Source organism: Schistocerca americana, chromosome 8 (assembly GCF_021461395.2).
Source record: "Schistocerca americana isolate TAMUIC-IGC-003095 chromosome 8, iqSchAmer2.1, whole genome shotgun sequence".
Taxonomy (NCBI): Eukaryota; Metazoa; Arthropoda; class Insecta; order Orthoptera; family Acrididae; genus Schistocerca; species Schistocerca americana.
Window position 1 is genome coordinate 466251239 of NC_060126.1, and position 16292 is coordinate 466267530.

The 16292-nt window shown below is 38.7% G+C and overlaps 1 protein-coding gene across 1 annotated transcript in view; it reads right to left on the bottom strand.

The window, feature by feature from the left end:
• LOC124545274 (X-linked retinitis pigmentosa GTPase regulator-like) overlaps positions 1 to 16292 on the bottom strand; it is a 340423-nt gene that overhangs the window by 167776 nt on the left and 156355 nt on the right. Inside the window, exons 7-8 of the mRNA XM_047124156.1 lie at positions 5852 to 5995; positions 5612 to 5776 (exon numbers count right to left, since the gene is read on the bottom strand). Of these exons, the coding sequence (XP_046980112.1) occupies positions 5612 to 5776; positions 5852 to 5995 (309 nt within the window). The remainder of the gene's footprint in view (positions 1 to 5611; positions 5777 to 5851; positions 5996 to 16292) is intronic.

Here is a 16292-nt window from a genome sequence, read left to right on the forward strand (position 1 = left end):
GACATAAGGTAGCATCTTTAATCAGAACTTGTGAAAGCTGTCAGAAAGTAAAAGAGAGTAACACTCAAGTTAAATACAAAATGTATCCAATCATTCCTAAGGCATTACACGATCTTACAGCAGCAGATTTCTTTGGATCAGTTCCGAAAGGGAAGGGAGGAGTATCGTACATTTTTGTCCTCATAGAGTGTTGGTCGAAGTATGTTAAATTATATCCTATTAAGAAAGCAAATACACCAACCATGATTCACTGTCTGCAACAATACTTTCTTGAGGTAGGCAAACCAAAACGATTTCTTACAGACAATGGGCCACAATTTGTCAGTAATGAATTTAAAGAATTTTTAGCATGGGAAGACGTTCGTCAAGTACTAATATCCAACTATAATCTGTCTTCCAATGCGTGTGAAAGGGTTATGAAAGAAATTTGAAAATTATGCCACACCTATGGCCCTGAAAAACATACATCATGGGCATCGAAAGTTAAAGACTTTGAGCTTATTTCAATTGAATTACCACATTTATCAACTAGATTAACATCTTTGGAAGTAATAGGCAAACCCTTTGTGGGAGAACCCCTTATTAAATAAGGCCGGAACAACCTATTGTTGATGACAAACTTAATGAAAACAATAGTTTCTAAGAACCCGGTTGAAAGGGCACAACAATAAGTAAGTAGACATAATGAGAAAGCTATCGAACCTCAATGAAAGGCCAATGACCTGTTTCTAGTAAAACAACATCTCCAGAGCTCTGCCCTGGAGAAGGAGACGCATAAATTTTTCAAAAAATATGAAGGACCTTACCGAATACAAACAGAGATACATCCCCAAGCCTTAGCTTTAGTAGATCCTCTAACAGGATCAGACAAAGGAAAATACAATGTTAAAGATATAAAGTTGTATATCTCCCAGGGACGTAAACGTTCTGTGTTATTGGGCGGAGTGACGACCGTCGGATCCTTAGTCGTTTTTGGTGTTTCTTCTGTGCTATTTTTTCCTGCACCAAATTCCCTTCAAATCTTAAACTACTCTGTAATCTACTCTTGAATTCTTAAACCATCCTATAATTTTAGTACGTAGAAAACCGGATATGACGGTAAAGTAGAAAACTTAAGAGAATCACAGACGAACAGTGATCTCTAGATATGAAATGAAACGAATAAAATATTATTTGAGTGAAAGGTATAATAGGATGATACTATTTAAACCGAGTGATGTCTAGACAACACAAACTGAGCAGAGTATTTTATGTGTGTATAAAATATAGTGTACAGCGATTAACTGAACAACTATTTGACTGTAGTGTATAGTTTTCTATTTTTATAGAACATTTTATACCTTTTATGAGATGTGATGTAAAGGGGAGGGTTCGTATTGGTTTTGGAAGGGTGGGTATTATAGACTAAAGCATGATTTACACTAACAAGTAAATCACTGCTAACACAGGGCACACACCACACCTTTCAAACGACCCTCGCAGACAAGTGTGACTGATTCTTCACCATTTGGCATTCCATAGGTGTTGCTAAGATTTTTCTTTGGGGACCTCAAGTGTGAGGGTGAGAATGTCCGTTCTATAGGAGACGATTTAACACCATACCACCTCCAGCTTCTCACTCAAGTACCGGCGAAGTAGGGATCCTGGGGAAGGGGGGGTGGGAAGGGTTTCCTGTCTTTAGGGCTATCTTCTTTCTCTTCTACAATCTCAGTAACCATTTCTACTTTTTCCTTTCTTACTTCTCATTCAAGTACCGCTCTATCTTTCCATCTTTACATGTTCATATACTTATTTTGCTGAAGTCCTTCGTATTTTCCATGGTTTCCAATAACCTTCAACTTATTTCATATAAGTAGGCCGAAGAATCACGATACACAGACACACTTACACATACACACAACGAAAGACAAAGACACAAACAATGGAAGTACACACAAAAATGATGTAAGAACTGTCAAGTGTTGTAGGGGGAAGGAATGTGCACGTAGAGGAATATGCACACATGGCTGTTTATTGTGACAGTTTTACATCGCCTAGTTACTTGAGAAAACTATCAAGTATATTTATTAATATGAATATATAGGAAATATATGTATGAGAACAATGACGATTCTATATCGCATATGTACATAAGAATATAAAAACTATGATAATTCCACATAAGGGATACATATGAAGAAAGTGTGTGTAGTTAAGGTGAGCACAAGCCAAGGAGGTACTAATGAGCATAAGCCAAGGACGAACTAATGAACATAAACCAGGGAGGAACTAATTGTGATAATTATTCAGGAATGTCAGTTGAACATATGTTCTGATGATTTGTAGGATAGTGGGACATGTATAGCATAAGTAAATGTATGATATATTGAATATTACATGTGTGGCATATATTGGAAGCTTAGGAGTGGAAGCAAAATGGAGGTCTCTAGGGGATTAAATGAAGTATTAAGAAGTGAGCGTTAAGTGTGAAACAGATTTAGTTTCCAGACAATATTTATTTATATTGTACATACAGATGTATACTAGGGTAATGAACCATGAAGCCTATTCAGGAAGGATAAGGAGGGCGCACCCAGCATGTATTGGATATAAAAGGGCAGGTAGACAGACCTAAGAAATCTGACCTATATTGTGCAGACATGAGTACCAAGAAGGGGACTGACCTGTACCATATGAAAATAGGAATTAAAAAGGGGTGCACCTGCCAAAAACAGAAGGAGAAAGGGTACTCATAGGATTAACCCATATGTAAGGTATAGGTACTGTTCCTAGCGGGGAAAGGACAGTATTGTGACAAAAGTCACAAAATTTTGTTGAGATTATTCTGGTAAGTTTGGATCCTCTATTCCACTAGCAATGTTATGTTTTATGTTTATGAGTGTTGGAAAGAACACTTTCATTTTCCCAGAGTTCCTTCAGACTAAAAGCTACAGTAGATAATGAAACTAACACGTACTAAAGAAAAAACAGTATAGAGAAGTAGAGTAAAGAATGACACAATTAAGGGTCTTATGACACGTGGAGTTTGTGATTAGAAATTAAGAATGTAGACCACACGATTCCTAGATATAAAAGTACTAATTCCAATACTAGGTGAAATGCTCAGATAGTTATTATCAAAATGAAGAAAGAAGAGCTAGATATAAAGTACATGATTACTAGAAGAAATATAATGTATACTAATTAAAATGTGAATTAGTGTTATAGGAGATATTAATGTACATAGTGAATATCTATAAAATATCGTGTGTTCAAGCTAAGGGGAGGGATATGTAGTGCCTCGAGAATTTCGGGGTAAATTCTAGAGACACTTGGTCTTCCCTCATCTCAAACACTCAATATTTTAAGCATGAGTGTGGGAGAGTGGAAATGTACCTATCGCACCACCGGTTTTTGTGTGTGCAGGATGGACGTGTATCAGGAGAACTCTGCAATGGTGGTGATCAATCGGCGCAGACAAGTGTTTGCCGCTCGCACCATAGAAGCTGTATGTGACATACAAGGAGCAAGCATGTGTTATTCTTTGACAGTGTAATGGTTGTAACTGTTATGAACAAATGAAATATGTTTTGACTAGAGACTCTTAATCTGGGTGTTAGACTTGCTAGAAGCATGAACTGTCTTTGAATTTCTGGTGGTTTTTAAACTCACCACATCGTAAATATACTTAATTGTATCTGACGGTTAAAGACACAACTGATTTGCAAGAATTTGTAAACTTATGTGAGACTTGTGGAAATGGAAATATACCAGAACTGAACTGAAAGTATTATACGAGAGCATGTAGTTATTTCAAGAGGAGAAAGAGAGAGAGAGAGAGAGAGAGAGAGAGTTTTTTTTAATCCCTCTGACCCTCTAACCATCATTATTTCTTCGGAGAAGAAGTTGTGGAGGTCAACGCAGCCACATATCCAGAGAAGATGATTGGCTGAACGTTTCAAGTAAGTCAGTTGTAATAAGACAAAAGGAAAGTGCACAATCCAGCTTTGCACCGCTTCTCTTGTCGCCAAACCATTAGAACATCAATCTTGTACAGCAATTATTTTGGTTATATAACTGTACTACATAATAAGTCTTAACAAAGAAGGAAACAGTGTTCTTATTGTTTTTATAATATAAGGTTGGTTGGTTGGTTCTGAGCACTATGGGACTCAACTGCTGAGGTCATTAGTCCCCTAGAACTTAGAACTAGTTAAACCTAACTAACCTAAGGACATCACAAACATCCATGCCCGAGGCAGGATTCGAACCTGCGACCGTAGCGGTCTTGCGGTTCCAGACTGCAGCGCCTTTAACCGCACGGCTACTTCGGCCGGCTATAATATAAGGTAAGTGGTCATAGTTGTGACTGCATGACACAGTTGTCTCGGGTCTGAGGTAGTCTTTGCACACGGTTTGCTCAATCAGATTCTTAATAAAAAGTATATTCTTAATGAAAAATTATGTAATTTCAAAGTGAGAAGTGAAGAAACTACAAGTAAATTATGAACATCAAAATATTTTGGTTATGAGAAATGCACAGCATATTCCAAGAGAAGTCACACCAATACTTCCTGTAGAAAATGCAGATGATGTGCTAAATTTATCAACAATCATTGTCACTTCTGATTTATCAAAATAAGTATTTTAATATTAGCAAAATGTTCTTCTGCTCAAATTTTTTTCTCTTTTGCAAGGATCTCTATAAAACAGAGGAGAGATTGCAATTTTTGGACTTAAACTTTCAAGAATTTTCTGCATTAACTGTGAGCAGGAATTTTTCAATATATATAAAAAAATAAAATGGCAAAGGCGCTCTAATGTGGCAACACTAGATCACCATGTCTAATAGAAGAGTGCATAGGACTACAATAACACTGATTTTTCCTCTCACTGTCTATAGACTGTAATGATACAATCTGGGAACTAATTCATACTTTGCTACTGTGGTAATTTTTTAATTTTTTTGTCCAGAACTTTAGTCACTTATTTTAACAACAACAACAATGGACACCATCCTTGCCTCTTTGTAATTTGTAAAATACGTCTCTGTACTTTATCACACTGGCGAATCATTCAGCTCGAATTTGAAGCAGTTATGGGTAGATTACCTTTCACCAATAAATATAGAATAAGTATGAAAATGAATCCACATTCTGTGTAATTCAATGTTTATCTTCCTTCTACTTTTTCTTATAAGATTAGCTTAATCACACAGTAGAAACACTGTGCATGCATTTCAGGAAACTGACTGAGTTATGCATTTGGAACTACTCAAACAACTGAATGATACTATACTGTCGTATGCAATCTCGATATTAAGACATTGGTATTATTCTCACATTTTAAGAATCCCAGTCATTTACGTCTAAATTCTTACTATCCTAATTTATTTGCACAAATATTTCTTACCTTCAATTTAGCATCTGGAACGTTTTATTCAGTTTTAACCTGTTACTCAGCAGAGAAATTTAAGTGATAGGATAACACTTCATAAGACAATGTAGCTGACACAAAGCCAGCAATGGAGTTCCATCAAAACAAGATGTGTAATACGTACCAACAAACAAATAAAATGTCTTTCATACAACAGTTAAAAGAAAACTGCTTAAATAAATAAATAAACACTCACTTGTGACGAAAGCTGAATGGCTCTCCCCACATGAAGCATCCACTACAGTGGCATCCGATGCACAACTCAGCAGCAGCCTTGATGGCTTCTGACACTGGACAATACGTGACCCCATACCAACCTGTCCACGCTCGTTACTGCCAAAAACGAGTACTCCTCCCTCCTCTGTGGACACAAAGCACTTTGAAGGTGGACAACACATCTAACCACTGCCATTACACTGCAGTTGCTACAACATACCTGTCAGGGCAACGGTGTGACTTCCGCCACATGTGACCGATACCACTTTCGCTCCTGCATCTACTCTGGCAAGTGCTGAGGTGCCTGAAGGGATGCCGAGTTTACCATTCTCTGTCTCGCCGCATGTAAAAAGTGAGCCATCCTCTGTAAATTATTCTGAATGTCAGTGGTATTATTTGCAACTTTCTTCAGTGGTTTTAAGTAAATTCAATGAAATTCACAATACACTAAATTCCTGGGGCCGTTTCATTTCATTCCTCAAAGTAAGATATTTCCGAAGAGATAGAACATAAATTTTCATTGTCACATCTGCAGGTATGTTACTGCCCTACAGTATTTAAATTTAGTGGTAACATTTATAAAGTAATAGCTATAATTTGAAAATACAAAAATTCCTTCAGTTAGAATAGTTCATTTTCATTTATTTTCCAATTGCTGTATCCTGCTATTAGTGCACGCGAGTTTGAGTGTGCTGAATCTAGTGTTCCCTGTTCCCTGTGCGCGTGTACTTAAATCAACCACTAATTGTATCAGCACGGACCGGCCACTAAAGGCTGATTGTAGGAAGCGTGCACACAGCACAGTCTCTGCCGTGCCCTACCAGCAACTTGTGCCTATATCTGAGCAGGGCTGACTCAGTTTCACTGCGTTCTTTTAGTTTGTACTGCTCCCAATTGTGAAGTGACCAAGTAATACATGAGACCATTCAAGTAACGTAAGCATGGCTTTCTTCATAAACCTATAAACGATAATGGAAATAAGCCTCTTGTGACTCCACATGTAACAAGAGGGCTGACTCAGTTTCACTGCGTTCTTTTAGTTTGTACTGCTCCCAATTGTGAAGTGACCAAGTAATACATGAGACCATTCAAGTAACGTAAGCATGGCTTTCTTCATAAACCTATAAACGATAATGGAAATAAGCCTCTTGTGACTCCACATGTAACAAGACAATAGAATCATACAATGGTGCAACATAAGCAATACACAGAACAACTGATGTGTACGAACTAAAAGAATACAGTGAGAGTGAGTTAGTGCTGCTGCACACGTATACAAATGTGAAATGCTGGTAGACAGTGTGGCGGAGACTGTACCGTGTGCATGCTTCCTACAGGCAGCCTCTAGTGACTGATCCACACTGGTACAGTTGGTGCTTGATTTAAGTAGACATGTGCTGAGACATACTCTGAGCACTCACACTCACACGCCCTTTAACAGGGTACAGCATGAATCAGCTCAGATTTTACAACCCAGGGACAGGTAAATCCCATTTCAACAAGAGGAGAAGTGCCCTTGTGATGAGCAGTGGCAAAAGGAAACTGTGTACCATTCACTGTTGAGCATGATGAGTCAGAGTGACAAAGCGTAAGAGTTCTACATTCCATCGATAGTGAGGCCATTACAGTTTGAGCGGCAGCTCAGAATGGACAAGGCTGGGGTATAGAATTAGTCTTAGCACTCCTCAGAGAATAACCTAAGCCATTATCTGGATTGATTTAGGGAAAGCACAGCAGCCTCAAACCAGGACTGCTGGTCAGTTATTTGAGTGTTACTCATTCTGGTCTCTTAACCAACAAGTTGTTAGTATAAATGATACAGGCAGTTTATCTGTGCATGCTCTGCAACACAATGACTATATCTTGGCTGCATCCTTAAACAAAAATGAATTGCACCCTTTCCTCCAAACTGATACTTTGGAACTTCAAAGGAGACATGGTCCACAGTCTGTCCAGTGCACTTACACCCCTATTGATGTCTTCTATTGGATACTGAAATTTAGCATCTCCTTCCCAATTTGGTCACCTCTTTCATGTTCAGTTTTTTCCCCTTCAGCCCTACTTAATCCCCCCTGCACTTCTGTCACTGCCTCACTAACTGCTCTCTGGCATTTCTGATCTCATCTCCTGTCGCATCTCCTTTGGAGCCAGATTGTTGTCACACTTTTTTTTTCTTTTCTAGTTCCCTTTCTTCCGATTACTGCAATATTTCATAAAATGAAAATATTTTGTGCAACGAAATTTTGCTTTCATCTTCTGTTTTTACCAATATCCTTCACCTAATGAACTGTGTCAACTTTCGAGTATTGGTCAAGAGTTGAATAAAACTGGAACTCGGAAGTTGCCTGTTTGAAATTTTCCAGGCCTGGTGTCTTAATTCGTAGCCAAGCAAATTTTGCAAGCAGTGAAAGACACACTTTTTTGTGTTTCTGGAATAGAAGAACCAGTTTGCAAAATAATTGGGCTCTCTCTATTATTTAATTAGTTATTTGCATGTTCCACATACCACATTTGCGAAAACTTGCTGTGATATGCAACATGGCAGTAAGTTTACAAATTTTCTGTGAAAATATGGCTATCTGCTGGTCTTTTACAACACTGGATCTATATTTCAATCTTAATCTACAATAAATTTTAATAAATGTGCCTGAACAACACACAGAAATAATCTATTCAGAAAATCAGGTATGAAACAGGAGTTGTCAGGGAGGAAAATTTCAGTTTGTTTTCTGAACTGTTGGCAAATAACATTAGTCTTCACGATAGGTTGTAGCTTCATGCCATGCTGCTCTCTGCAGTGGAGATTTGACACCAAAAAATGTTTAATCGCTAACACAGCGCGCCCCCGTGTCGACTCAAAAGTCCACAGAGAGTGACAAATGCTACTGTCAGTACTTCATCCATCACCTCGAATATGGAGACCAATGCTGCCAAGAGCTTGGATACATATTGCCAGACTTATGTCGCTAAGGACCACGGAGGTGCCAGCTATCCAGGTGAGATTTCCACAAGTGATTACACTGCCACATACTGTGAGAATTGGCCATCAGACAAGTGAGAGTGATGCCGGAGTGCGTGCCCTCTGTCACAGGTGACTATCAGTGCATGGAGGTCATACAGCAAACAACTTTTTAAAATCAATTGCCTAATATCTCTGCTATGGAAGACAACAATGTGCTACCATCACGAAGATGACATCAATTTTCTTGAAACTGAAAATTCAAAACTGTTGGCACACGCTCTTTGTACAGCAGTTGCAATGTAACCACTTAAGACAACATATAATGTAATATATAGTCACAATATCAGTATAGAACTCCATACATGCACGTTTTCCCACTAGCTTATCTTCTAAAATTTTTGGAATTAATATATAATTTTGAGTACACAATGCACACTTTTCGTTACCTGTTTGAGCATTCCAGTTCATTCTCTAATGTATGAGAAAAGTACACAAGCTGGAGGCAACTTTTTTTTAAAACTATAATTTACTAGTTGTGACTTTTATATACAGACCAAACTAACAAAAGATTCCATTTACTGTTAAACCCAATATTAACAAAATGCTTTATATCTGAAAAATGGATATAAATGCAATGAATTAAAAATTTAGCAATGTTATTACTGTTCAGTCAAGAAACAATGAATTGGTAAATGTCCTACAATATAACAAACAATATAAAATTGGTAAAATAGCACAATTAATTGTATTGAATCTGAACAACAATATTCATAATAAGCTGATTTTTGGATTTTCATAAACTTGTAGGCAGTGTGTGCCAATGGGTTCTTGTTGTTGTTGTTTTTGTTGTTGTTGTTGTTGTTTTCAAAAAACACACACTGTCTATCTTTGACCATCCAGAACATTATGCCCATCGACCTACAGTCCTATAATTGATATAAACCCGGCCAGGCAATAGCAGCATCACCTTGCCAGGAATGACTTCCAGTCAGACACACACACAGGGCATGTAGTATCGGTGAGAATGTCATCCGTGTGTAAAATGTGGGAGGCACGCGATCTATCTGAGTTTGACTGAGGGCAGATTGTGACGGCCCAAAGACTCAGCATGAGCATTTTGGAAATTGCATGACTTCTTGGGTGTTCCAAGGAATGCTGCAGTGAGTGTCTTCAACATGAGGCGAAACCGTGGTGAAACCAAGTCAAGACGTCGTGTGGTTGGGAGGCCACCCCTCATTATGGAAAACAGACCTCTTAGGCCTCACAACTGGTAAAACAGGTTAGGCAGCAAACTATGGTGGAACTAACGCCAGACTTTAATGCTGGGCAGAGAACAAGTGTGTCTGAACACAGTGCAATGAACATTCATAACGATGGGCCTTTACAGCTGACAGCCCGTGCAAGTGCCAATGTGAACACCACGACATCGGAGCTATGACTAAAATGGGTATGTGACCACTGGCACTGGACAATGGCACAGTGGCAGGGCATTGCACTGTCTGATGAGTCCCAATACCTTCTTCATCATGCCGATGGGAGGGCATGAATCCATCATCTTTCTGGAGAACAGCACCTTGACACCTGTAGTGAAGTATGGAGACAAATTGGCTGTGACTCCATTATGCTCTGGGAAACATTCACATAGGCATTAATGTGTCCAGTGGAGCTCGTGCAAGGCTCCATAACAGTCAAGGAGTATTGTACACTGGTTGCAGAACACATACCCCCCTCCTCATGATGATAATGTTTCTTGACAGCAGTGATATTTTTCAACAAGATAATGTGCCATGTCACAAGGCCAGAAGTGTGATGGAGTGCAACAAAGAACACAGTGGAGAGTTTCAATTGATGTGCTGCCCCAAACTTGCAGATTTGAACCTGATGTACACATCTGAGATGTGATTCAACATGGCATCAGAGCTTATCACCCCCCCTCCCTAGAATTTATGGAAATAAGGTGACTTGTGTGTGCAGATGTGGTATCAACTACCTCCAGCGACCTACCAAGGCCTCATTGCTTCCATGCCAGAAGGTGCTACCGCTTTTATCTGTGCCAAAGGTGGGCATACCAGCTATTAGGTAGGTGCTTATAATGTTCTGGCTGATCAGTGTATGTAAGTATTTTACACATTTTGGCTATTGCCATTACCAACTTAGAACTTGCGAAACAAGATTCAGCGTTAGTATTAAAAGCCCATGTCTAATCCCTTTTAGGCACTCATTTTTGATACTGTCACTGAACCTCGTTTTGCAAGTGCTAACCAGTATAACAAATGAAGACATATATTAAGTGATCCAAACAGTTTTATTCTCAATGATTGTAGACTTATACAGGAAATTTATTTCCTTTATTAACAACTTCATCTTGTGTCTGAAAAAAATAACAGACAGAAGCAGATAGTGTCAGTTTATTTGGAAATAAGAACCCAAGTCTTGTCAACACTGGATCAAAGGCGAGTATAAATTGTGAAAGTAATTTTTTTTCTTTCCTTGTAATATAGACTTCTATGGACGCATGTGGCAATGTGATTTGGTTATTTTCCCACGTAAATCACCAGCTAAACTAATTTGCATAAAAATACTACAACTCTGTAATATCCATATGGTATAGCTATGATAGTTGAGCTACTTTGAAAAACTGGGCCTGTTCGAGACTGTCATTGTGTCTCACAAGAGTATCATACATGTCATGGGTCATCGATTTTGTCATCTTTCGCTGTGTTGTGCTATATAGTTGGATGGAACACGTGCTGCCCTAGTACAATGTGCACCGCAAGCATTTTGAGATTCCAAGTTTTACAATCCTTTTGAATATTCTACAGAGCATCAGTTGATGAGCAGCAGCTTTAGTGCATCCGGCAAAAGTGACAGACTAGAAGTCTGCCTGTACCGCATTCTACTGACATTACTTTCTTTATTTTCTGATCTTCGTCCAAACTCTTGTAATGTCACAACAACTCTTGTTCCTTTATAAAGAAACAATAGTAACAATTATAATTGCTGTGCTGTAATCAAGATATAATATGCAACCATGATAAAATTATGAATAATTTATCACAGTCATATCACACTGCAGTCATACCAGGCTACATATGCTTTGAATGGTGTACACTGTATTTGTGCTACTTGGCTGAACGTATCAATATACAAATCCTCATTATACTGCAATTATACATCACCACAAATGTACTACAGTTATTATCATTCAGTTATTATTATTATTTTTATTATTATTATTATTGTTCTTTCCTGAAGAAACATGATTCTATGATGCAATACTAGTGTTTACTGGAATAATAAAAAGAAGAAAATGACAAGATTTGAAGCCAGTAAAGGTGGGGTTCTAGTGTGCTGCTTTAACTAGCTGCACTATGACACTGACAGCTAATGTTCATGTACAGTGCTCCACAACTTTGAACCTTCTCAGAAATGCACTGTACCAGGGCAGCAGTCAAATGGCTCAGAGCACTATGGGACTCAACTGCTGAGGTGGCAGCAGTCATTACATTTAAGTATGTACAAGAAAAATGCAAAAGATTAGCAAAATTGGTGATCTATCAGCTGCACGATTCCCTTGTGAGGCCCAGATCCAAAGTGCTCCATACCTCACTGACAAGGGAACCTCCCCATCGCACCCCCCTCGGATGTAGTTATAAGTTGGCACAGTGGATAGGCCTTGAAAAACTGAACACAGATCAATCGAGACAACAGGAAGAAGTTGTGTGGAACTATGAAAAAATAAGCAAAATATACAAACTGAGTAGTCCATGTGCAAGATATGCAACATCGAGGATAATGCGCTCAGGAGCGCCGTGGTCCTGTGGTTAGCGTGAGCAGCTGTGGAACGAGAGGTCCTTGGTTCAAGTCTTCCCTCGAGTGAAAATTTTAATTTTTTATTTTCAGTTTATGTGACAAACTCTTATGTTTTCATCACTTTTTTGGGAGTGATTATCACATCCACAAGAAAACATAAATCGGGCAAGGTAGAAGAATCTTTTTACCCATTTGCCAAGTGTACAAGTTAGGTGGGTTGACAACATATTCCTGTCATGTGACACACATGCTGTCACCAGTGTCGTATAGAATATATCAGATGTGTTTTCCTGTGGAGGAATTGGTTGACCTATGACCATGCGATCAAATGTTTTTGGTTCCCATAGGAGAGGCACATCCTTTCGTCTACTAATCGCACGGTTTTGTGGTGCGGTCGCAAAACACAGACACTAAACTTATTAGAGTGAACAGAGACGTCAATCAACGAACGGACAGATCATAACTTTGCGAAAATGAAAGAAGTAAATTTTTCACTCGAGGGAAGATCTGAACCAAGGACCTCTCGTTGCACAGCTGGTCATGCTAACCACGGGACCACGGCGCTCCTATGGTTACACTATCCTTGATATTGCCTATCTTGCTCATGGACTACTCAGTTTATATATTTTGCTTATTTTTTCATAGTTCCACACAACTTCTCCCTGTTTTCTCTATTGATCTGTGTTCAGTTTTTCAAGGCCTATCCACTGTGCCAACTTATAACTAAATCTGAGGGGGGTGCGATGGGAAGGTTCCCTTGTGAGAATCTCGCAATGGTGTTTTGCACTAATACGTCTCATACATGATGTGATTCTCTGTGAGGCATCCTGCAAACCGAACCCTTATCTAGGACTTGTAGACTGGCTATGCAGGTTAAATGTGATGATGCTGGTCTTTTACGATATTAACTGAACTGCAGTTGGGAGACTACAGCGAGAGTTCTGTGACTGAAGCTGTGTGGGCAACTAGGATCTATGACATTGTGGCTTGACAGAATTTTCAGTCATACTGCTCTCTTTGCTGAAAAATCCTACATTTTGTTACTAATTGAGGAGAGCTTCAGTAGATGTTACAATAGTGATAACCAGAAATTAAATCTGCATTTTCAGTGGTTCCAACTAAATACAATTCTGACGTATAGAATACAAGTAACTCCTGGAAGCCAAAACTAAATCCAGGGTGTATACATGGACAAGGAAAAAAAATTCCCGGATTTACCGGTTGAAAATACATACATTTTCTCCCGGGTGAAAATACAGTTTTTCCGTGTTAAATGACAGTATACTTTTCCTCGGCAGTGTAAAACTTATCAATCCTTTGAATGTTTATGGTTTTATACACCGACATAGAATTTCCTAGAAAACGAAACTCAGGGGAAAAAAAAAAAAAACACATTTTGGAAAGATCTTTGATGTGCAGCAACATGTGCACTGCAGATTTTTGTGTTACAAATGTATATATTCTAATACCACCAAACACCGCATGTTACTTTCCGAAGCATTGAAATCGAGATTGTGACACGCTTTTGAAAGCCAGTTATAGTTCATGTAACGTGATCGCGCCAGCTGATGACAGCATAGGAGACGTGTGTAGCCAGCCAATAGCATGATCACTCGTAAGTAGCGCGAACACACAAATAAGAAAAGTTAATGGTTTGAATTAATACACATAGTGCTGCTACAAGAAACGAAAAGCTTTCACATATAAGATTGGTCTCTAAGACTAATAAGCTGCAAGAGAAGCTAAGCTTGCACATATAGTGTCGATTTTTCTTGCGCGTGTTACACTTTAAGATTCATCACACAAATGTGCCTGTAAAATTTTTAATAACGACGTAAATGTCTGATCTTCTGGGAGCGAAATTCTTCTAGATGGCCGTCCTCAAAGAGTTGATTTTTAAATGAGAGTCAAATGCTCTGTGATTTAAGAAATTAATATTACATTTTCGCACGTAGTTCATCTTGCGTAAAAGGAAATTTACTTTGAAAGTAACGCTTTTCAAACCACCATTTGCAATATTTTCCTGTGACCTGTTAGAAATTGGTTCGTCTCAGCATTGCCACAGGGCGCCCAGATAATAGGCGTCACAGCGCTTGCGCAGCTACGATGACGCTGGAAGCCTGTATGTTCGTAGTGTAACAAATTAAAAGATCTTCCATTATGTCATAAAAGAAAAAAAGACATCACAGGATAATTCAAGAGCATCTTAATTTCGTGAACCATTCTGAAATTCATGAGTCAGCTTAAAGTGCACATTTGTATGTCCAGATTCGGATGTAAATTTTCTTGACTTATCTCATGTTTGGTTCTTTATTATGGCATAATGCCACACGAGGTAGAAGGCGGAAAACGTGCACTTGAAATGCAGCGAACAGTTGAAACTAGCCAACAGTGTGAGCTTAAACACTTCGTTTCAAATAAATTGACTGCTCAGGCCTCACATAGAAAACACGCTGAGATCGATGAATTGACAGAAAATGCATACCAGCGAAGCGAAAATCTGTGCCCAAGTGAAATATTTGTCTCCAAGAATAAATAATAAATCTTCAGGAAATCTCACTGAGTTAAATATCTACTCAGATAACCACAGACGCGGACTGACGGAAGTACTACGAAACCATTACAATCTGAAAGTATGCAGTCATGTGAAACCAGGAGCACCAATGCGGGAAATTATTAGGGACGTTTTACTGGACAAACAAGACAACAAAAATCGTCATGTTGTATTAATTGGAGGAGCAAATGACATGTATTGTAACGAGTTAGCTAACACTATTATCAGTCTCAAAAGTGCCCTCACTTCGATAGAGAACTAAAAAGTAACTTATTGGTATACCACATAGGCATGACCTCATATCTGCTTCATGTGTGAACGCCGAAATTAAGGAAGCAAATAAACAAATACAAACAGTGTAATTCAGTAACAGCTGCAGCACCAGCAAAACCAGCAACATCTGAACCAGCTCAAGCAACAAGACCAATAACAGCAGCAGCACAAGCAACAGAAGCAGAAATGGCGTCAACAACAACTGTAGCAGTTCCACTGCAGTCACTGGTAGATAAGAGGAAGGAAACCACAGTGAGTATTGTACCACCACCTCCATCCTACGCCAAAGTGTTATCAAGTGCCTCCACTAAGCCTGCCCACATAAACTATGTAACATGTGAAACAAACAAGAATGTTGAGAAACAGACAACAAAAACGTCACCTCCATTAGCAGATAAGAAGACAGGAACCTCAGTAAGTACTGTATCATCTCCATCCCATAGTGAAGTGTTATCTAGTGCATCAAATCATCCATCCCACACTAATGTGTTATCAAGTAGGCCTATATCAAATCCCCCATGCCAGATAAATTACGCAGGAAGCGAAATAAATAAGTCTGCCACCTGAGCCTCAAACAGAACCAAAAAAATACCACAGAGAGGTAATGATTTTTTATGGCCTGCCACAAGGAAGTCCAGCCACTACCGAAACATAACACCATCACCACATCAAACATGAGGACCAGTGAAAGGCAAACCACCACGTGTGCATACAATTGGGCCCAAGACACCACGCATCTTCCCTCTTGCTGTGAAAAATCAATATTATTCATGCACATAAATATTAGTTCTCTGAAATATAAAGCTGATGAACTTGGTGTTGTATTGAATGGAAACAATAGAATAGTATTATGTATTAATGAACACTGGTTAAGAGAAGAAGAGATAAAACTATATGTACCACCATGTTTTAATTTAATTACAAGTTACTGCAGACCCAATGAAGGTTATGGGGGTTCCTCAATATATATATATAAGTGACAACCTAGTGTTAAGATATGCTGTGCTTGATGTTATGGACATATGTGTTAAAGGCATTCTTGAAGTGGCTGTCATGCTA